The 23,703-nt window shown below is 41.3% G+C and overlaps 2 protein-coding genes across 3 annotated transcripts; both read left to right on the forward strand.

Annotated features, from left to right (window-relative positions):
- Positions 1 to 737: 737 nt before the first annotated feature.
- LOC307014511 (uncharacterized protein) lies at positions 738 to 6,926 on the forward strand. The gene is made up of 20 exons (XM_079642474.1): positions 738 to 836; positions 922 to 980; positions 1,057 to 1,143; positions 1,227 to 1,348; positions 1,442 to 1,585; positions 1,718 to 1,795; positions 1,878 to 2,045; positions 2,335 to 2,431; positions 2,856 to 3,076; positions 3,493 to 3,649; positions 3,729 to 3,940; positions 4,030 to 4,377; positions 4,482 to 4,596; positions 4,673 to 4,842; positions 4,927 to 5,021; positions 5,441 to 5,571; positions 5,978 to 6,167; positions 6,323 to 6,464; positions 6,579 to 6,675; positions 6,819 to 6,926. Exons 1-20 carry the CDS (start codon positions 814 to 816, stop codon positions 6,893 to 6,895), a joined length of 2,733 nt encoding a protein of 910 aa, XP_079498600.1. The 5' UTR covers positions 738 to 813; the 3' UTR covers positions 6,896 to 6,926.
- A 7,976-nt stretch (positions 6,927 to 14,902) lies between these two features.
- Positions 14,903 to 21,725, forward strand: LOC307014510 (uncharacterized protein). Of its 2 annotated transcripts, XM_079642472.1 has the most exons (20): positions 14,903 to 15,021; positions 15,161 to 15,219; positions 15,295 to 15,381; positions 15,463 to 15,584; positions 15,668 to 15,811; positions 15,942 to 16,019; positions 16,105 to 16,272; positions 16,566 to 16,668; positions 16,895 to 17,115; positions 17,525 to 17,681; positions 17,764 to 17,975; positions 18,059 to 18,406; positions 18,511 to 18,625; positions 18,702 to 18,871; positions 18,956 to 19,050; positions 20,234 to 20,364; positions 20,773 to 20,962; positions 21,121 to 21,262; positions 21,377 to 21,473; positions 21,618 to 21,725. In XM_079642472.1, the coding sequence occupies exons 1-20, from the start codon at positions 14,999 to 15,001 to the stop codon at positions 21,692 to 21,694; spliced, it is 2,739 nt and encodes a 912-aa protein (XP_079498598.1). In that variant the 5' UTR covers positions 14,903 to 14,998; the 3' UTR covers positions 21,695 to 21,725. The 2 variants fall into 2 exon arrangements, with proteins under 2 accessions (XP_079498598.1, XP_079498599.1); XM_079642473.1 differs by lacking the exons at positions 14,903 to 15,021; positions 15,161 to 15,219; positions 15,463 to 15,584 and having other exon boundaries at positions 15,323 to 15,381.
- Positions 21,726 to 23,703: the final 1,978 nt, after the last annotated feature.

Below are 23,703 nucleotides of genomic sequence, written 5' to 3' on the forward strand. Positions count from 1 at the left end.
CTAAAAACGGGGGTACAACGGAGCTGAAGAAGTAAAATCCTTTTCTGTTAGATGTTTTGCTTTTACACCTCCTTTTTACTTTACCTTCTTTAATGAATGATGTAGGATATATGATACAAAACCCTGAACATCCTGCTAAATTAAAAGTCATGGCCTAAAGGAGTGATGTTTTTAATGACCATGAACTAACGGCCCTTATTAAGGTTTAGCTGGGGACTTTCAGTGGTAAGAAGTATTCAGATATTTTACTCAAGTAAAAGTTCTTATACTACACAGTACAAATACTCTCTCTGATACAAGTAAATGTCCCGCATTAGAAACTTTACTTAAATAAAAGTAAGTGAGTATATCAGCAAAATGTATAGTATTTAAACATAAAAGTATATGCAAAGAAACATACCAAATATATAAAATTGTTCAAAACAAATAAGTAAATTAACTTAATGCTCAAGCCAAATACTTACTAATCTCTAAACTGGGTAGTTGATTAACAGATTTAGCTGTTCTCAGTCATTTTTAACTTCATCCGGCTGCTTTGGCCATGCTTCAGTATTATTGCTTCAGCTTCTTTTTTAATGAAAGATATTTCTATACTTCTTCCCTGCTCAGTCAGCCATTCTGCTTCCCTCAATGCCCTAAATGTTAGGATTCCCTTCAGACTAGATTACACACACAGGCCTGCTCAATCACTTCATCAGGCAATAATGTGGTCCACCTGTGTGTGGTCATATCTGCTGAGCAGGACCCTCCCTCATCAACTTCATTTAAAAAGTGCAAAAACCAGGGACCTTCACCAGTCTCCCAACTCTTGCCATGGGTTGTTTAGCTGGATTGGGGTTTGTAGTTTTGTTTTTTATGTATATATTTTAAATTAAGGTTTATTTTTCTTTATACATTTAAAACGTATTCAATCTTTTTCAGGTGGTTAATTCTCCTTGTAGCAGTTGTTAACATTGAGGCACAAAATAAGCCCCCAATAAGTATGTTTTTGTCATTTTGTGATATTTTTAAACACACTTGTGTGTGCTGCTATCTAATATAAATGTTTAATCCCAGAAATCAACTCTCAATGCCTTGGAAACTTGCTGCGTGTGGATGTTGGTCGACTTGGAGGAAGTGTTCTTGAAGTGTCCGCTGTCATAAGTAAGCTAACATTTCAAGTATCTTGCTTTCTCTTAACTTAATCTCACTTTTTTAATTTGAACCTTTCTTCTTTGTTTCCTCAGATAACTCTTCAATTATCCTCACGCCAAATGTATCCTCTCAGTGTGGCTTCACCATCAAGAAAGACCACCTGGGAAATGCTGTGATTTCTGCCTCCATCCAAAACTGTTTTGCTCAAAATGTGGTAAAAACTACTGAATGCTAGTTTGTGACGCATCACCAAATGTTGCTTTTGACGTGGCAATTAATTTTGAGACTTGTTTCCATGTGTTTTTAGGATGATAAAGCATTCACAACAAAACTAAGTCTGCGGCTACAATCTGACAATGCGGTTGAAGACGAGTTTTACCTGGTGGAAGAAACTTGCTACTACTCTTCATGGGCCTCCCGGGAAATTATCTGTAAACCCAACTACATGGAGGCAAGTGAACGCAGCATGCCATGTTCCAGTCTATATGAATAGTGGCTTGATACCTCGTATGAGTGTCAAGGCCGGTACATTTCATGTCACTGCAGAGATTGATTATCACTTATGGAGTGGCCTCATTTCTAGGTGTCTGTGAAAAAAGCAGCTCCAAATGATTATAACCTGCCTGCATACCCCGACTCGCATCCCCGAAAAGCTGCTGAGGTAAGATTGGCTCATTTTGCATTTTTTTCTTTTCTTATTCTAGAAACATCTTGTATGTAATGTCTTGATATTTGCCTCACAGCAGCCCATGGACGCAGGCTTCAGAATCACCAAAGTGGTGTTCTTCACTCCTGAGGAGAGGGTCATGCAGGTGGATGAAGCCCAGAGAAATGGTTATGGGATCTCAAGCACTCCTACCAGGCTGGTGCTGCGAAGCCCAAATCCTTCACGTGAAACATACACCAAGGATGTAAGTGGATTGCACTTCGTCTGAGATTCAAACAACTCTCACTTGATATCTTCCCCTCAGGCAGACTTGTTAAATCACTAAAGCCCATTAGGTACTTGCTTACACTTACAGCCATAGATAAAATAATGTAACCAGACTGCCTTTCAAATGGATTACTTTGTCTGGAATCCAGTTGGCACTCTTAAATCAGTGAGTTCTTATTCATATCCCCCCAGATTTTTAGGAGTGAAATTATTATGTTACCACAGTATGCATTTACATCCACATGTTGTGTAATCTCCCCCAACAGGTAGCAGGTGTGCCGATGACTGTGCTCAGCACCTCAATTATATTTGAGAAGCTGACGTCTCAACTTAATGCAGGAGCCGCTTGTCCTCAAGCTCAGGGTAATGTAAAGAGACTCACTGATGTCATGTCTTGTAGTGTTTTTCACTGGGAATTTGGGGCACTTTTTACTGTCAGGAATTTAAAAAAAACATCTGCCAGTATTATTTCTGATTGCAGCATTTTTTAAATGTCAAACTTTTCTAAAGAAAAAAATATCTTCCCCACCAGAATTTGTATCCAGGAAGAAGTGCTTTACTTTTTTTAATGACACTTTAAGGATGTGTTACTGTATGTCGCTGTAAAGCTGCTAAATTCATAATTTGAATTCTCCTTTTTCAGATGGTTTGAATAAAATACGACTGATTAACCATTTGTTTTGTCAAAATGTTTTGAGGATTTAACTATTTCTGAAACGTTAGCCCTTTTCCTTAAATCTTTCCATGTTAGACCTTTCTTTAAGTGCTGTATTTATTTGGTGTACAGGTGGGGTTTTCTTTACTGAAACCTCAATCCGCTGGTTCCTGCCGAGGCGCATTGACCCTCTGATTTACTCGCAACACTTCAGACTGTTGGAGGTGAACATGGGCGTCGATGGGAGGAAGCTTGAAGCTACAGAGATGTCGGCCAGAAACTATTCCCTGACTCTCGATGACCTTTATGTCATTGTTGAAATTCCTATTGGGGCTGCTGGTTGCCAGATCAAGGTTAGATAAAACAATTTAGTGCATAAATTGACAAGGTCGTTTTAGTCATGCTTGCAGCTATGCAAAAAAATAAATAATCTGAAATACTACAAAAGGGCTAAATGTAGATGTTTATATTTCTTGGATTTAAAGAATTTCTCACAACAGTGGAGAAATCGGCGTAGTTAAATTGTACATTCAAGTCATTTTAGACTTTAGAGACAGTTTAACAAGCAATCACACTTTGTTGTTTCATGGAAAATAAAACTACTGAAATCCTGTTGTATGTACAAAACAAATGTAAACGGATCGTGTGAGTATGTTTGACTGTTGCAACATCTAGAGCTTCATTGCCAGACAAATTTCCCTTTCTCTTTTAATCTGTAGCTGATAATGTTATTCAGGAAAGGCCTTACTCAGGATGTTTGTTTATGCAGAGTCATGCCCAGGATGGTCAGTACTTCACTTCTTATATGATTGAGCTGATGCTCGAGTTGCTCTGGACTGAAGACGACGCTAATGAGGACACGAGATACAAAGTCTTCCTCCCCGTCGAGACCCCCCTGCAGCTTCAACCTCCACAAGTCATTGACGGTGAGTCTTATCTTCTACTCATGCTACTTTTTTTACATAAATTGCAACCTGACTTCATTTCTTCATTTTTGACCTACAGCCACTGTTCCCAAGGAGATGATGTTTAAGGCGTTGATTGGGCCGGTAGGCTTTGATGTAATGCTAAAGAACATCAGCTCCCCCTCTGAGGTTTTGTCCTTGGCCGACTGCATTGCCAGAGGCTTTAAAGTCTTTGAGAAAATGTCCCCAAACGGTTGCTTCAAGTTCTATACTGTTGAAGTGCCCTTCACGAACCGTGTCGTAGGACAAAGGGTGAGCCTTACACTCAACGTGGGAAATGAAATGCATTTTTTTTTTTTTTTTTTATTTGTCAGCTAATCACCATCTGTTTCTCCCAACAGAAAGAAATGGGGGTTACAATTTACACCCTTCATCTGACCTTTGGCTTCCTGGTCCTGCCAAAGCATGCTCCATTTACTGTCACTGCTTATCTGAGAGCTAAACTGGAAGACATGGGTCTGTACCCAAGAGGAATTCCTCCCTTTGCAGCTCCGCCCTCTGTCTCAGGACGCTGTGATGATAAGAATTTCTATGTCCTCGTGAAATACGGGATCAAAGGATTCAACTTTCAGACCATAATGGGAAAACGAATGCTGACCGGGAGCCGGGCTCAGCAGTATGGCGTCATTGGCAACGACACACATTTCAGTTTGATTGTACCATTTTCTGCAGCTGATGCTACGGTCGAGGTATGAATCTTAACCAAAGTTTTAAATGTGCAGGGATTTGACAACATTTGTCAAGATCATAGTCCTCTTTAAATCCTAATGTATTGTTTCTGAAAACTTCTCAGGCTGTTGAGTCGTCATCCATCAAGAGCAGACTGGATGTGACTCTGAGATATCCGAAGACCAACAAAACTATCCAAGACTTCTCCTTGGCTTGCAACTTCGTCACAAAGCTGATTGGTTTGTTAAAGAGAATACGTGTTCTTATGTAGGCTTAAATCTCCAATGCATACAAATGTCTGATCTTCTTTTTCAGAGTGTTTCCCTAATGGGACCATCACGGCTCTGGCTATAACCCTGGAGTCTGTTCCCAGTCTGAACCCCCGACGGCTCACCCTCAGAAACCCCGCCTGTGGCCCCACATACAGCAACGACCAGTACGCTTATTTTGTCTTCACTGCAAACTCCTGTGGGACAACCAGAAAGGTAAAGCATGCTGCTGAACAGCTTGCTGATTGCAGTAGGTTTAAAACTGAGAAACGACTTCTTTCAATTTTTTTCTTTTCTTAGTTTTTGCCCAATATGATGCTGTATGAGAATGAAATCTCCATCACAGATGAACTTGAATTGAGAAAGCTCTCACAGTCGAAGGAGCCGGAGTTTGAGTGAGTATCTCGAGACTTAGAATCACCAAGCTGAAGGTTGGATGATTAATTTATTATCAAAGCTGTAGCTTGAAAAATTACATGGAAGATTAATTAACAAAGCGCTTCCGGTTTTCTAAATGTCAGCTTTTTAATGCTTTGTTTGTCTTAACATGATACACTTCAGGTCATTGGGTTTTAGACTTTAAGTCAGAAAAGAGAAATTCTCAGCTTGGACATTATTCACAGTTGCATGTTTTTGGAGCAAAACGGTTAAAGGCGGCCTTTTTCAGTTACAAAAACCTAATTTGTAATTTTCCTTATCAGAAGTCAACTGGTACGCCATAAATCCTTCTATGGTGCAATCCCAGATGTTAACGGTGCCAATGGGTAACAATTGAACAGTTCTAAGTGTTCAAACTTGAGTTTTCTTCTTTCAGGCTTAAGGTGTTCTGTTACTATGACATCAACACTAACCAGGCTATTGGCTTCAACACCCGACCTCGCAGGAGTGAACCGTACGCTGACGATGCACGAGGCGGGATGCAGGTTGAAATGAGAGTTGCTTTGGGTAAAGAAAGTTCTTCATGCCTCGTGTTTTTTTCTCTTTTTCTTGCATGCTTGCTAAGGACTAGATTGATTTTTGACGTCTTTGGAAACCTTCCCAAATCTAGAAACTGGGACAAATAAGAGTTGTATCATGTCAACATGTTGAAAAAGCTTAATGCAAAGAGACAGGATAACACTTTCTATCAAAATGCAGGATTTTGGGTAACATGGACACAGTTCATATGAATCTAGTTACTTTAAGTAATTGGAATGTATTTTTTTCATAAAGTTAATCTTTGAACTGAGTTGGCACTTGGGATGTTGACTATGTACATCCAAGTTAAACTCTTTTGCATTATGCACCTTAATGTTTCTATTCCTGTCTGAATCCTTAATAATTCGGGTCAATATGTTCTGCTTCACTTCAGATGACTCCTTCAGTGTGTTTCACCGAGTTGAGGACGATCCCTTCACAAAGTACCGACAACAGCCTATGTATTTCGAGGTGGAACTGATGGGATCTAACAACCCTGAAGTATCTCTTGAGCTGGCATACTGCTGGGCGATGCTGGAGGAGGACAAGATGTCCCTCCCTCGATGGGACCTCATCGTTAACGGGTAACTTGTATATATTTATTTTTTCTTGTCCCAATGAACTGTTTGTCAAACTGAACAAAAGGGATGGTTTAAAATCATACAGTAGGTTGCTCATTTAGCAGACTTTTGGACATCTTTACCCAAATAAAATATATATATATTTTTTTCTCCATCAGTTGTGCAAACTCAAGGGACCCGCACCCAGTGATCTTCCACTCTGTTTTGCCTAAGGGCAGAGTTCATTATCCTTCAAACTTCAAGCGGTTTGAGGTCCCGATGTTTGTTTTTGCAGAAGACAAGGATAACTTGAACCGCCAGGTACTATCAGTCATAAGAATAAATGGTCTTGTTTTTATTTTTAGATGCTTCAGAGTTTGGAAAAAGAAAGTACGCTGTCTATAACAAACCCTTACATCTGTTCATATCTTGTAGGTCTTTGTCCACTGTGAGGTGGTCATCTGTGATGTTAGAAATCCAGTGGATGCAGCTTGTAATGTGCAGTGTTCAGACCAGGACAACACGATGAAGGGTATGCTCTCATACATGCTGATTTCATTATCTAGTAATGTACGATAAGGTTTACACGTGTTGGCTCAAATTATAAAATGAGACAATGGCTTTTGAATAAAGTGGCTAAGATATATTTATATATTTTTTTTTTTTCTCCCACAGGTCAAAAACTTGCCATTTCAGATGACCCTGGTTTCAAAAACGTGACTTCAGGACCCATCATTATAATGCGCTCCTAAACAAAGTCCTAATAAAATATTTTAAAAATAATTCACACTTATAGTATTTACTTGGGAATATTCGAGATTTTTCATCTATAGTTGTGTTTTCTATGGTTATGGGGAGGTCCAAAATGATTTCACTGTTCCAAATTACATATATTTAAATGTAGTCTGTACTGTACAGCAACTGCCTGTGTACTGTTTCATGCAATAGGCATACAATACAGACATACTGCTTCATCATAACATTGCACCTTGAACTTTAGTCTCCTGAGGCTTGAAAAATGCCTTTCCAAAAGTGTGCCATATTTTACATTCATATTGTTGTTGAAACTCAAAGTATGCCTAATGTATGCATTTGTTGGAGACTGCTTAGTGTGAGAATTAAAAAAAAGAAAGACACTAAATTGAAACCTGTTAATATTGAACAAAGGACAGCAGATGAGCACTGATTTAAAATATGCATATTCAATTATTTGTCATTCTGTTAAACATTGACAAATTCTTTCAAATATGTATGCCAATATTTCACTTGTGGTCAGTGGCGGCGCCAGAGATTTTCTCTAGGGGGTGCTGTGGGGTAGCTTGACGTTTCATAGAGGGTGCTCAAACATTAAGGGTTTCCCATTAATGCACCAGCGCGACAGTTGAATTTTCTACTGCAACACTCCCCACACGCACACACAGTGTACCCGCGACTGTTGCAATGAAGGCTTGGTAATCAGCTCACGGCATATAGGTGTAAGCGCTAGTTTTACAAGTGGGGAGTGGACCTCACATCCTCTAGGAGGGTCCTCACCTCCTCTAGTGGGAGCAAGTTCCCCCGGGAAGATTTTTTTTTTTTTAAATATTGAAGTTAAAAGCATCAATCTGGTGCACTTTGAGAGCAAAATTAAGAGATCTATGGATACATCTCTCAACATACATATGAAACAGAACTGTAAACAGATTTTCTATTTCTTTATAGATATTTTACAAATCCCTCCCCTTTTTAAAACAAACCGTTTGAGACCCACTGAGATAACTAGACTAAAGTTAACTATCTAAACACTAACGGTACGTCTACACTACAGGCATCAAAAAATGCTTTCAACGCGTCGCCCATTCACTTGAATGGGGTGACGTAGAAGATTTTTAATCTTCGCCGAACTGCATTGTGGGGAGCATGGCATGGCTTTGCAAGCATCACGAGCATCTATCGGCATCAAAAGTTGAACAATGTTCAACTTTTGAGGCTCGATGCTTGGCATCAGCCAATGAAATCCCGTTTATGCAAATTCCGCCAGTGCAAGCGCAGCCAATCAAACCGCGTGCAAGCTGGGAGAGCCAGACCGCAGTTCATTTCCTCATATTCCAAACGAGATATTACGGTAGCAAATCACCCGGTTCTTTACGACCGGAACTATTTACCGGGATACAAACCGGAGGAACCAGGCATGGAGGGAGGTGGCAGAGACAGTGGGTGAAACTGATAGTTTTTTCGCCTGTTTGGAGAGTTTATATCCAGTTTACTTCGTTTTAACATTGCTATTGCTTTGTATGTCGGGGGCGGGAGATTCATGTGATTGGTTGCTCGCAAAAAATCGCCAAGCTTCAGACACGCCCAGCTTCAAGATTTTTTCATGCCTGTAGTGTAGACGGGCCGAAACGGTACGTCTACACTACAGGCATCAAAAAATGCTTTCAACGCTTCGCCCATTCACTTGAATGGGGTGACGTAGAAGATTTTTAATCTTCGCCGAACTGCATTGTGGGGAGCATGGCATGGCATGGCTTTGCAAGCATCACGAGCATCTATCAATGTTCAACTTTTGAGGCTCGATGCTTGGCATCAGCCAATCAAATTCCGTTTATGCAAATCCCGCCAGTGCAAGCGCAGCCAATCAAACCGCGTGCAAGCTGGGAGAGCCAGACCGCAGTTCATTTCCTCATATTCCAAACGAGATATTACGGTAGCAAATCACCCGGTTCTTTACGACCGGAACTATTTACCGGGATACAAACCGGAGGAACCAGGCATGGAGGGAGGTGGCAGAGACAGTGGATGAAACTGATAGTTATTTCGCCTGTTTGGAGAGTTTATATCCAGTTTACTTCGTTTTAACATTGCTATTGCTTTGTATGTCGGGGGCGGGAGATTCATGTGATTGGTTGCTCGCAAAAAATCGCCAAGCTTCAGACACGCCTAGCTTCAAGATTTTTTCATGCCTGTAGTGTAGACGGGCAGTCCTTTACTTCACCTGAGCTGAGGTTATCTGAGACTCTCAGTCTGACAGGAGAGAGTTCTCCCTCCACCTTGTTGTTGAAAAAGATCCTTATATCCGTTAGCTTGGCTAGCTAGCACCAGATGCTAACCACAACGATCTCCGGTAGATACCCACCGGTGCGCTCTCTCTCTCTCTCGCTCTCTTGCGCACGCACACAAAATGGCTCGTGACACACACACACACACACACACACACACACACACACACACACACACACACACACGAGCTTGAATGAAACACAGAGACCCAGAAGTAAGCTACCTATACTCACGAGGCCTTGCAAAATCCCTCTCGCTTTCAGTTGGTTTTGATTTAGTGTCCACACGTGGACGTTTAAGGACTAAAAAACGATCCATTTGTCACTTTGCTGTTAACAAAAATAATTTGGGGCTCCAGCTAACAGGAAGTCACTCAAGTGTCACAAAGTAATTTAGCCTATAGAGAGGCGAAGTCCCTCCCTTTCCGGGGGAGCTCATGGGACCCCGGAAGCGGAAAATTATACATTGAATTCAATGGAGAGAGAAAACGTATCTTTTGATCCCGTTTGAATTGTGCCACGAACTACACATATGATGTTTGTCAATTTAAGAGAACATTTTGCAAGTCAAAAAAATAAAAATGTGTTGTAAAACTGTGAAGTAACACATTTTGTTGTTTTAAGCCGCTCAGTGAACTACATGTCTCTGGTCCCGCACAATACGCGTCACCAACACAAAGATGGCCGTCACGTTGGCACATTTCACCTCATTCTTTCAGAATGAGAATAAAAGTATAAAACGAGGTGAAAATCACTACAAGTCTGGGCATGTTGAGAGCTGTACATACACAAAAGGGGAGTTAGTCGGTTCTGTAAGAGCCAGCATGCGGGACCGGCTTTACAAGGTTTCGGTGAGTAACATGAGTGCAATGTTTAACGTTAATGTCAGTCAATAAGGAGGAGAATGAAAAAGAAGATGATGAACCACAGACCCGGCATATAATGACTGCAGTGTGCAGGGCTGTGTTAATTTATGTTACTGTTATCAATAGCATTAGTTGACTGAGAAAACCGTCAAGAAAAAAAGTTTAGCGATGTTACGAGTCGACTAGTATAATATGCCCACGGCTGTGATTGACAACCTGGACAGCCAGTCAGAAGCTAGAATGCCAACCTAGAGAGCCAATCAGAACCTAGAACGGGTGTACTGTATACGGGTGTGTATGCTATGGATAACATTAGTGTTCACAAGAACAAGGTACACTCCCGTGTTTTGTTTTAGTTGCTCTTCAGATTGAAGCGGCCAGTTTTATATCGACTATATGTGTGATCTCCTTTTTACATCTCGTGTCATTTGAGTTTATTTGCTGTGTGTAGATTCAAGGATTTTGGTTATCTTGTCAATTTGTTTGGTTATCTAGGCACAGCTGTGTGTGACTCCCTCTGGTACACTGGTATGTGTTTTCCTAATGTAGAGAGCATTGATTAATTCATAAACTACACACTGAGTCTAGATCCTGACCAAATCCTTTTTTTTTTATCAAATGTTTTTCAAAAATGTAATACACATTTAAAAAAAATACAATGTACAATCACAACCAATACAACACAAATGACAAAAAATACAGAAAAAACAAACAATAACAACAATCAGACAAGAGGACAAAACTATGGAAAAATAAACCCTCCCACCCCGAGATCCGGACCATCCTTGTATTGCTCATTCAATCTATTATAGCATGTTAACAAACATGGTACTTACTTTATTTGTACAGATCTACATGGGAGAGGATGGCGCGATGCAGAGCGCTGTCTGTGGTTGTGCACGGGGGATGTACAAATGCAGCCACGCTGCAGCATTGGCAATATTTGCCATGTGGCAGATCAGCTCCACAGAAGTTGAGTGCCAGTGGAGGAAGCCTGGCACTTCAAAAGTAGTCCAGCCGGTGTCTGAACTCTACCAACAGCAAGAGGAGACATACAACCCACTGGCCAGAGACATCGCCACTGAGGAAGTAGACTGGTTCAGGTCTGCACTGAGGGGCGCAGCGTGGCATGGCATGGCTTTTGTCACCTGAGCCAGAGCTGCAGCCTCAACATCAGGCCATTTTCAACGTGCCGGAGCTGGTGAAGGAGCATGGGGGTCGTGGGCTTGAGGCAATTCTTGCCTCAATGCGACTGAGCAGAGATCAGCAAGCTGCCATCCAGACAGCCACCGTAGGACAGCGGACAAATCCTCAGTGGCAGTTACACAGGCAGGGCAGGTTGACAGCCAGCAATTTTGGTGCTGTGCTGAGGTCGGGACTTTCATCCACTCCATGCGCGTCCCTCATGAAGAGGGTGCTTGGGGTGTACAATTTAGACAGAGTCATGGCTGTCAACTGGGGAGTTGTAAATGAGGTGTGTTTGGCCAGTCTGTTTGGCCTTTTAAGTGTGACACATATGTGGTGATAAATGCTTCACTTGACCACTGTTCCTAAATAAAAAAAGTTTTCTGCATCGTCAGTAATTTCCAAATAATTACCAATATTTCACAAATTCTTCATGTCAACTTAAGAGCACAGCTGTATGTTGAGTGTCAGCTTTGCTTGGTTCATCTTACTGGGGGGCAGCTACATGGATGTCGGTGCAGTCCACAATCATTTTGCAGTTGAAGGCAGAATGAATTTATTATTGAATCAGAATGAAGCACAACTTCCTGTCATACAATACATTGACTTTATTTGTAATTGTGTAAAAAAATAAAGCATTGATTAGCAAGCAGGACCTGCAGGAACAGAGAACGGTGATGGATGGAGCTGGGAAGAGAGAAGAATAAAGAAAACAGATCAACTTTATTATCGGATATTAAAAATTCAATTTCAAAACAAGTTGCCGCTCCTACAGTTTTCTAGTATGTAAAGATGATTTCACATGACCTATGCAAAATATCACACTCAATACATGTGTCTCTCTGGGGGGTGCATTGTGCCTTTGATGTATATAAATAATATACCATAACCAAATACTATTACGTACAGTGGAAATCAGGTTGCCAGAGCAGGTCAGTGTGCATGTTCCTCAGGGTCTCAGCAGTTACAGGTGAGGTAAAGAAAATAAAAGAGAAAAAGGTCAGGAACAACACTTTAAAGTAACAACACTGAATAATTATCTATTTTATTAATTTTCTCTCAGTAATCACTCAACTACTGTCTTTCCAACAAACAGATTGACTCACCCTCACTGTCATCACAATGACACACGTCCAGAAGAATGTCATGCAAAGCTCCCTGCCTGCCTGCCTTCCTTCGACTCTCCCTGAACTGCTTCCTTAGCACCCGGTGGAGGGCGCAGTAGGCCACTCTTCAAATGTTTCACGAAATACTTACCATGATGACTACTCTTACTGTTTAACATTTTGGTGTACTTCATGTAATAAAATAATAACTTCATGGTAAGGCTACTAAAAATGACAAGGCTAAGTAATGTAATGCTAACCAACGTGCTCACTACTCGTCGCTACTAGCTAGGTAGCCAACTTCACTATAATCCATGCACAACATGTATATTACCTATGATATTACCTGATATGTCTGATCCAGCGACTCCTGGTCCTTTCATCAGACGGGAAGCGATAGAACGAGCAAGTGGTATGATCACTTTTGTGATTACAAATGTTACAAAGCACACAGGCATCTTGTAAAAGTAAATTTATTGGAGCAATCTCTTATATTTATTGGAGGGAATAAATCAGTTATGAAATCTTCTTCTTCGCTTTAATTACGAGTCGCAACCACTTAGAGCATTATCGCCTGTGACATCACATGCGCGACCCAGAATGGGATTTGTAGTCTTTGTAGTCGCGTATTTTTCATAGTCTTATATTTCAACAGTTTTACGACAAAATGTGACTTTTTTTGACATGGAAATGATTGTTTAAGATTGACAAACATCATATGTGTAGTTCGTGGCACAATTCAAATGGGATCAAAAGATACGTTTTCTCTCTCCATTAAATTCAATGTATAATTTTTCGCTTCCGGGGTCCCATGGACCGGAAGTAGATGGGCGTGACTTCGCCTCTCTATAGCTAAAATACATCAAAATGTCGCTTCTGGCGTCTTTTTTGTCAACAAGCCGAGGCGCAGCAGCAGTTGCACTCCCACTTGCAGCCATGCTTCTCGTTTTCTCACATGCTCTGGCAGCTAGCGCGTGCACGAGAGAGGGGAGGGACTTAGAGCGTGCTTGAAAGGGGCGGGACTGTAGGCACGGCTGCAATGCAGGGAGTGGAAGCAGAGCGCTGAACACACACGGCTCTTATTAAAACAGCCCTTTCTCACCGGAGTACTTTCCCCCGTCCTTCTTAAAGTACCATACTATTGAAACGGAGGAATAGTAACGTTTTTAACGGCAGGGTATCGCGGTATACCTTTCAAGTATCGGTACACTGTGCAACACTAGTCAGGAGTCAGTGTCTCTCCCCCAAACTCACAAAATTCGATATGAACTGAAGAGCCGCATGAAACTAGGCAAAGAGCCGCATGCGGCTCGAGAGCAGAGTCCTGCATCGGGTCGGGTATCCGCGGGTACCCGACGGGTGACCCGCAAAAAAGGTGATTTGCGGGTGGTGTTTTTTCAAACGCTTTTTTCCGGGTTCGGTTCTGGGTAAAACAAAGATGATGCGGGTCGGGTTGCGGGTGTTGCATAATAAATATATTTAAATAATAATAATTTAGTTTAATGTTTAAATCCTCAGACCTCTCCCCCGCGGGACCGAGCATATTCATAACCTCTGCAGCGCATCTATCTGCTGCTGAGCGCGCCACATTCTGAATGGCTGAGGTGAAGCTCTCTGAGAATAAAGCATTTTCAATAACTCTTCCTCAAGAGCGAAATCCAACGTCTGGGAGGCTTTTGGTGTCATCCTAGATGCAGAAAATAACCAACATCCAAGGCTTTTTGAGCCAAATATGCAACTGCGTGTGTTAATAATTGCACGTTTTCACTGCTTATATATATGCGGGTTCGGGTCGGGTTGCGGGTCTTGTGCCGGCGGGTCGGGTCGGGTTGCGGAACTAATTGGCAATATGTGCGGGTAGCGGGGCGGGTTCGGTATTGTACGTCGTGGGTGCGGGGCGGGAGCGGGTCTTGAAAATCAGACCCGTGCAGGACTCTGCTCGAGAGCCGCGGGTTGGCCACCCCTGTGCTAGGGGATGACTTTATCGCTCCAATACACAGCCGCAATGCTTTATATTGTAGTCTATCAATTTTTAATAGTGATGTTTTTGCTGCTGCTCCATACACTATACAACCAGTCTATTGTGGACCTCAAAATTGATCTGTATATGTCTATTAATGCTTGTTTATCTGCGACCCAGTTGCATCCAGCTACAGCTCGTAATATATTTAATACTTTTTTGCATTTTGTTTCCACTTGTTTAATATGCATTTCCCATGTATATTTGCTATCAAACCACAGTCCTAGGTATTTGAATTCATTCACCTTTGTCATTGGACAATCATATAGTGTTAACTGTTGGCCATCAATCTTGCGTTTATGTGTAAATATCATGTAGCATGACTTGCTTTCTGACATTTTGAATCCCCAGTTATATGACCACCTCTCCACTTTTTTTAATCGCTCTATATTCTCCATCACGTATGGGGCATTTCTTCCCCTCATCCAAATAGCCCCATCATCCAGTTAGCCATTCTGCTCCCCTCAATGCCTTTAAATGTTGGGATTCCCTTCAGACTGGATTACACACACAGGCCTGCTCAATCACCTCATCAGGCAGTAATGGGCTCCACCTGTGAGCAGGACCCTCCCTCTTCCTCAACAACTTCATTTAAAAAGTGCAAAAACCAGGGACCTTCACCAGTCTCCCAACTCTTGCCATGGGTTGTTTAGCTGGATTGGGGTTTGTAGTTTTGTTTTTATGTATGTATGTATGTATGTATGTATGTATGTATGTATGTATGTATGTATGTATGTATGTATGTATGTAAATTAAGGTTTATTTTTCTTTATACATTTAAAACGTATTCAATCTTTTTCAGGTGGTTCATTCTCCTTGGAGCAGTTGTTAACATTGAGGCACAAAATAAGCCCCAAATAAGTATGTTTTTGTCATTTTGTGATATTTTTCAACACACTTTGTGTGCTGCTATCTAATATAAATGTTTAATCCCAGAAATCTACTCTCAATGCCTTGGAAACTTGCTGCGTGTGGATGTCAGTCGACTTGGAGGAAGTTCTCTTGAAGTGTCCGCTGTCATAAGTAAGCTGACATTTCAAGTATATTGCTTTTTCTTAACTTAATCTCACTTTTAATTCAAACTTTTATTGTTCGTTTCCTCAGAAAACTCTTCAATCATCCTCACGCCAAGTTTATCTTCTCAGTGTGGCTTCACCATCAAGAAATACCACCTGGGAAACGCTGTGATCTATGCCTCCGTCCAAAACTGTTTTGCTCAAAATGTGGTAAAAATGACTGAATCCTAGTTTGTGACGCAGCACCAAATGTTTCTTTTGACGTGGCAATTAATTTTGAGACTTGTTTTCAGGACGATAAAGCATTCACAACAAAACTAGGTCTGCGGCTACAGTCTGACAATGTGGTTGAAGATGAGTTTTACCTGGTGGAAGAAACTTGCTACTACTCTTCCTGGGCCTCCCGGGAAATTATCTGTAAACCCAACTACATGGAGGCAAGTGAACGCAGCATGCCATGTTCCAGTCTATATGATTAGTGGCTTGATACCTCATGAGTGTCAAGGCCGGTACATTTCATTTCACTGCAGAGATTGATTATCACTTATGGAGTGGCCTCATTTCTAGGTGTCTGTGAAAAAAGCAGCTCCAAATGATTATAACCTGCCTGCATACCCCGACTCGCATCCCCGAAAAGCTGCTGAGGTAAGATTGGCTAATTTTGCCTTTTTTTTTCTTTCTTTTCTTATTCTAGAAACATGTATGTAACGTCTTGATATTTGCCTCACAGCAACCCATGGACGCAGTCTTCAGAATCGCCACAGTGGTGTTCCTCCCTCCTGAGGAGAGGGTCATGCAGGTGGATGAAGCCCAGAGAAATGGTTATGGGATCTCAAGCACTCCTACCAGGCTGGTGCTGCGAAGCCCAAATCCTTCACGTGAAACGTACACCAAGGATGTAAGTGGATTGCAGTTTTTCTGAGATTCAAACAACTCTCACTTGATATCTTCCCCTCAGGCAGACTTGTTAAATCACTAAAGCAGCCCATTAGGTACTTGCTTACACTTACAGCCATAGATAAAATAATGTAACCAGACTGCCTTTCAAATTGATTACTTTGTCTGGAATCCACTTGGCACTCTTAAATCAGTGAGTTCTTATTCATATCCCCCCCAGATTTTTAGGAGTGAAATTATTATGTTACCACAGTATGCATTTACATCCACATGTTGTGTAATCTCCCCCCACAGGTAGCAGGTGTGCCGATGACTGTGCTCAGCACCTCAATTATATTTGAGAAGACGAAGCTGACGTCTCAACTTTATGCAGGAGCCGCTTGTCCTCAAGCTCAGGGTAATTTAAAGAGACTCACTGATGTCATGTCTTGTAGTGTTTTTCACTGGGAATTTGGGGCACTTTTTACTGTCAGGAATTTAAAAAAGACATCTGCCAGTATTATTTCGGATTCCAGCATTTTTTAAATATCAAACTTTTCTAAAAATGGAGCCAAAAATATTTAACTCACCAGAATTTGTATCCAGGAAGAAGTGCTTTATTTATTTGATTTTTTGGTGTACAGGTGGGGTTTCCTTTACTGAAACCTCAATCCGCTGGTTCCTGCCGAGGCGCATTGACCCTCTGATTTACTCGAAACACTTCAGACTGTTGGAGGTGAACATGGGCGTCGATGGGAGGAAGCTCGAAGCTACAGAGATATCGGCCAGAAACTATTCCCTGACTTTCGATGACTTTTACGTCATTGTTGAAATTCCTATTGGGGCTGCTGGTTGCCAAATCAAGGTTAGATAAATCAATTTAGTCCATGAATTGACAAAGACGTTTTAGTCATGCATGCAGCTATGCAAAAAAAAAAATCTGAAATACTACAAAAGGGCAAAATATAGATGTGATTGGATCTAAAGAATTTCTCACAACACTGAAGAAATCAGCGTAGTTAAATTGTACATTAAAGTCATTTTAGACTTTAGAGACACAGTTTAACAAGCAATCACACTTTGTTGTTTCATGGAAGATAACACTACTGAAATCCTGTTGGTATGTACAAAACAAATGTAAACGGATCGTGTGAGTATGTTTGACTGTTGCAACATCTAGAGCTTCATTGCCAGACAAATTTCCCTTTCTCTTTTAATCTGTAGCTGATAATGTTATTCAGGAAAGACCTTACTCAGGATGTTTGTTTATGCAGAGTCATGCCCAGGATGGTCAGTACTTCACTTCTTATATGATTGAGCTGATGCTCGAGTTGCTCTGGACTGAAGACGACGCTAATGAGGACACGAGATACAAAGTCTTCCTCCCCGTCGAGACCCCCCTGCAGCTTCAACCTCCACAAGTCATTGACGGTGAGTCATATTTTCTTCTACTCATGCTACTTTTTTTACATAAATTGCAACCTGCCTTAATTTCTTCATTTTTGACCTACAGCCACTGTTCCCAAGGAGATGATGTTTAAGGTGTTGATTGGGCCGGTGGGCTTTGATGTAATGCTAAAGAACATCAGGTCCCCCTCTGAGGTTTTGTCCTTGGCCGACTGCTTTGCCAGAGGCTTTAAAGTCTTTGACAAAATGTCCCCTAACGGCTGCTCCAAGGTCTATACTGTTGAAGTGCCCTTCACGGACCGTGTCGTAGGACAAAGGGTGAGCCTTACACTCAACGTGGGAAATGAAATGCATTTTTTATTTTATTTTGGCAGCTAATAACTATCTGTTTCTTCCAACAGAAAGAAATGGGGGTTACAATTTACACCCTTCATCTGACCTTTGGCTTCCTGGTCCTGCCAAAGCATACTCCATTTACTGCCACTGCTTATCTGAGAGCTAAACTGGAAGACATGGGTCTGTACCCAAGAGGAATTCCTCCCTTTGCAGCTCCTCCCTCTGTCTCAGGACGCTGTGATGATAAGAATTTCTATGTCCTCGTGAAATACGGGACCAGAGGACTCAACTTTCAGACCATAATGGGAAAACGAATGCTGACCGGGAGCCTGGCTCAGCAGTACGGCGTCATGGGCAACGACACGCATTTCAGTTTGGTTGTACCTTTTTCTGCAGCTGATGCTACGGTCGAGGTATGAATCTTAACCAAAGTTTTAAATGTGCAGGGATTTGCCAACATTTGTCAAGATCATAGTCCTCTTTAAATCATAATGTATTGTTTCTGCAAACTTCTCAGGCTGTTGAGTCGTCATCCATCAAGAGCAGACTGGATGTGACTCTGAGATATCTGAAGACCAACAAAACTATCCAAGTCTTCTCCTTGGCTTGCAACTTCGTCACAAAGCTGATTGGTTTGTTAAAGACAATACGTGTTCTTATGTAGGCTTAAATCTCCAATGCATACAAATGTCTAGTCGTCTTTTTCAGAATGTTTCCCTAATGGGACCATCACGGCTCTGGCTATAACCCTGGAGTCTGTTCCCAGTCTGAACCCCCGACGGCTCACCCTCAGAAACCCCGCCTGTGGCCCCACATACAGCAACGACCAGTACGCTTATTTTGTCTTCACTGCAAACTCCTGTGGGACAACCAGAAAGGTAAAGCATGCTGCTGAATAGCTTGCTGATTGCAGTAGGTTTAAAACTGAGAAACGACTTCTTTCAATTTTTTTCTTTTCTTAGTTTTTGCCCAATATGATGCTGTATGAGAATGAAATCTCCATCACAGATGAACTTGAATTGGGAAAGCTGTCACAGTCGAAGGAGCCGGAGTTTGAGTGAGTATCTCGAGACTTAGAATCACCAAGCTGAATGTTGGATGATTAATTTATTATCAAAGCTGTAGCTTGAAAAATGACATGGAAGATTAATTAACAAAGTGCTTCCGGTTTTCTAAATGTCAGCTTTTTAATGCTTTGTTTGTCTTAACATGATACACTTCAGGTCATTGGGTTTTAGACTTTAAGTCAGAAAAGAAAAATTCTCAGCTTGGACATTATTCACAGTTGCATGTTTTTGGAGCAAAACGGTTAAAGGCGGCCTTTTTCAGTTACAAAAACCTAATTTGTAACTCGACGGGAAAACTTAAAAAAAATACATTTCAAAAACCAGTTATTTGTAGCTGTAAACATTCATGTTCACCATCATGTAAACTGACAGTCTGACGACAACTTTAAAACAAATACAGAGACTTTGTAGGCTAACCATGTGACAAAACTTTAAAGACTCTTAAATTATATTTTCCTTATCAGAAGTCAACTGGTACGCCATAAATCGTTCTATGGTGCAATCCCAGATGTTAACGGTGCCAATGGGTAACAATTGAACAGTTCTAACGGTACGTCTACACTACAGGCATCAAAAAATGCTTTCAACGCTTCGCCCATTCACTTGAATGGGGTGACGTAGAAGATTTTGAATCTTCGCCGAACTGCATTGTGGGGAGCATGGCATGGCTTTGCAAGCATCACGAGCATCTATCGGCATCAAAAGTTGAACAATGTTCAACTTTTGAGGCTCGATGCTTGGCATCAGCCAATCAAATCCCGTTTATGCAAATCCCGCCAGTGCAAGCGCAGCCAATCAAACCGCGTGCAAGCTGGGAGAGCCAGACCGCAGTTCATTTCCTCATATTCCAAACGAGATATTACGGTAGCGAATCACCCGGTTCTTTACGACCGGAACTATTTACCGGGATACAAACCGGAGGAACCAGGCATGGAGGGAGGTGGCAGAGACAGTGGGTGAAACTGACAGTTTTTTCGCCTGTTTGGAGAGTTTATATCTAGTTTACTTCGTTTTAACATTGCTATTGCTTCGTATGTCGGGGGCAGGAGATTCATGTGATTGGTTGCTCGCAAAAAATCGACAAGCTTCAGACACGCCCAGCTTCAAGATTTTTTGATGCCTGTAGTGTAGACGGGCCGTTAGTGTTCCCACTTAAGAGTTTTCTTCTTTCAGGCTTAAGGTGTTCTGTTACTATGACATCAACACTAACCAGGCTATTGGCTTCAACACCCGACCTCGCAGGAGTGAACTGTACGCTGACGATGCACGAGGCGGGATGCAGGTTGAAATGAGAGTTGCTTTGGGTAAAGAAAGTTCTTCATGCCTCGTGTTTTTTTTCTTCTTTTTCTCGCATGCTTGCTAAGGACTAGATTGATTTTTGACGTCTTTGGAAACCTTCCCAAATCTAGAAACTGGGACAAATAAGAGTTATATCATGTCAACATGTTTAAAAAGCTTAATGCAAAGAGACAGGATAACACTTTCTATCAAAATGCAGGATTTTGGGTAACTTGGAGACAGTTCATATGAATCTAGTTACTTTAAGTAATTGGAATGTATTTTTTTCATAAAGTTAATCTTTGAACTGAGTTGGCACTTGGGTTGTTGACTATGTACATCCAAGTTAAACTCTTTTGCATTATGCACCTTAATGTTTCTATTCCTGTCTGAATCCTTAATAATTCGGGTCTATATGTTCTGCTTCACTTCAGACGACTCCTTCAGCGTGTTTCACCGCGTTGAGGACGATCCCTTCACAAAGTACCGACAACAGCCTATGTATTTCGAGGTGGAACTGATGGGATCTAACAACCCTGAAGTATCTCTTGAGCTGGCATACTGCTGGGCGATGCTGGAGGAGGACAAGATGTCCCTCCCTCGATGGGACCTCATCGTTAACGGGTAACTTGTATATATTTATTTTTTCTTGTCCCAATGAACTGTTTGTCAAACTGAACCAAAGGGATGGTTTAAAATCATACAGTAGGGTGCTCATTTAGCGGACTTTTGGACATCTTTACCCAAATAAAATATATATATATTTTTTTGTTCTCCATCAGTTGTGCAAACTCAAGGGACCCGCACCCAGTGATCTTCCACTCTGTTTTGCCGAAGGGCAGAGTTCATTATCCTTCCAACTTCAAGCGGTTTGAGGTCCCGATGTTTGCCTTTGCGGAAGACAAGGATAACTTGAACCGCCAGGTACTATCAGTCATAAGAATAAATATTCTTGTTTTTATTTTTAGATGCTTCAGAGTTTGGAAAAAGAAAGTACGCTGTCTATAACAAACCCTTACATCTGTTCATATCTTGTAGGTCTTTGTCCACTGTGAGGTGGTCATCTGTGATGTTAGAAATCCAGTGGATGCAGCTTGTAATGTGCAGTGTTCAGACCAGGACAACACGATGAAGGGTATGCTCTCATACATGCTGATTTCATTATCTAGTAATGTACGATAAGGTTTACACGTGTTGGCTCAAATTATAAAATGAGACAATGGCTTTTGAATAAAGTGGCCAAGATATATTTATATATATTTTTTTTTTTCTCCCACAGGTCAAAAACTTGCCATTTCAGATGACCCTGGTTTCAAAAGCGTGACTTCAGGACCCATCATTATAATGCGCTCCTAAATAAAGTCCTAATAAAATATTTTAAAAATAATTCACTCTTATAGTATTTACTTGGGAATATTCGAGATTTTTTTTCATCTATAGTTGTGTTTTCTATGGTTATGGGGAGGTCCAAAATGATTTCACTGTTCCAAATTACATATATTTAAATGTAGTCTGTACTGTACAGGAACTGCCTGTGTACTGTTTCATGCAATAGACATACAATACAGACATACTGCTTCATCATAACATTGCACCTTGAACTTTAGTCTCCTGAGGCTTGAAAAATACCTTTCCAAAAGTGTGCCATATTTTACATTCATATTCTTGTTGAAACTCAAAGTATGCCTAATGTATGCATTTGTTGGAGACTGCCTAGAGTGAGCATTTAAAAAAAGAAAGACACTAAATTGAAACCTGTTAATATTGAACAGGTAAAAGGACAGCAGATGAGCACTGATTTAAAATATGCATATTCAATTTGTCATTCTGTTAAACATTGACAAATTCTTTCAAATATGTATGCCAATATTTCACTTGTGGTCAGTGGCGGCGCGAGATTTTCTCTAGGGGGTGCTGTGGGGTAGCTTGAAGTTTCATAGAGGGTGCTCAAACATTAAGGGTTTCCCATTAATGCACCAGCGCTACAGTTGAATTTTCTACTGCAACACTCCCCACACGCACACAGTGTACCCGCGACTGTTGCAATGAAGGCTTGGTAATCAGCTCACGGCATATAGGTGTAAGCGCTAGTTTTACAAGTGGGGAGTGGACCTCACATCCTCTAGGAGGGTCCTCACCACCTCTAGTGGGAGCAAGTTCCCCCAGGAAGATTTTTTTTTTTTTAAATGAAGTTAAAAGCATCAATCTGATGCACTTTGAGAGCAAAATTAAGAGATCTATGGATACATCTCTCAACATACATATGAAACAGAACTGTAAACAGATTTTCTATTTCTTTATAGATATTTTACAAAGCCCTCCCCTTTTTAAAACAAACAGTTTGAGACCCACTGAGATAACTAGACTAAAGTTAACTATCTAAACACTGAGTCCTTTACTTCACCTGAGCTGAGGTTATCTGAGACTCTCAGTCTGACAGGAGAGAGTTCTCCCTCCACCTTGTTGTTGAAAAAGATCCTTATATCCGTTAGCTTGGCTAGCTAGCACCAGATGCTAACCACAACGATCTCTGGTAGATACCCACCGGTGCGCGAGCTCTCTCTCTCGCTCTCTTGTGCACGCACACAAAATGGCTCGTGACACACACACACACGAGCTTGAATGAAACACAGAGACCCAGAAGAAGTAAGCTACCTATACTCATGAGGCCTTGCAGAATCCCTCTCGCTTTCAGTTGGTTTTGATTTAGTGTCCACACGTGGACGTTTAAGGACTAAAAAACGATCCATTTGTCACTTTGCTGTTAGCAAATAATTTGGGGCTCCATCTAACAGGAAGTCACTCAAGTGTCACAAAGTAATTTAGCCTATGGGTAGGTCAAAAATCTAATGGGTGCTGGCCATTGGCCTAATCATATCACCTGTGTTGGCTTTATGTTTTTGGTCAAACATTTGTTTGTTTCACATTTGCATTGATGTTATCAATAATTTTTCTAATTTAATAAAAATAATAATTTTCGGAAATAAAAAACACATTTCTTGGGGGTGCCTAGCTTCCCCCTGGCGCCGCCCCTGCTTGTGGTAAGTTTACATTAAAATGTTTTCACTGATCTCTTGACCTTCACTCATACTTGAAAGTGCATCGAGGAGCTTAATTGAAACAGTGATTATCCAAATCTGATAGAGGAGCCCCATTATGCTTTTCTTTGGCGCTTTCACACCAAGTATTTGCTGTACTTAGTTCGTTAGCTGCAAACAACTTCACGGCATACTGCCACCCGAAGTCCCCGGCCGGAAGTCCCCGGAGTTGTAGACTGGCTTCTACTGAAGCCTTCCGAGTAAATCGCCAGAACGCCGACACCTCAACTCCACCGCTCCCATGTTTTCTTTTGTGTCGCCATAAGT

The sequence above is a fragment of the Notothenia rossii genome (assembly GCF_949606895.1).
Source record: "Notothenia rossii genome assembly, chromosome: 8".
NCBI lineage: Eukaryota > Metazoa > Chordata > Actinopteri > Perciformes > Nototheniidae > Notothenia > Notothenia rossii.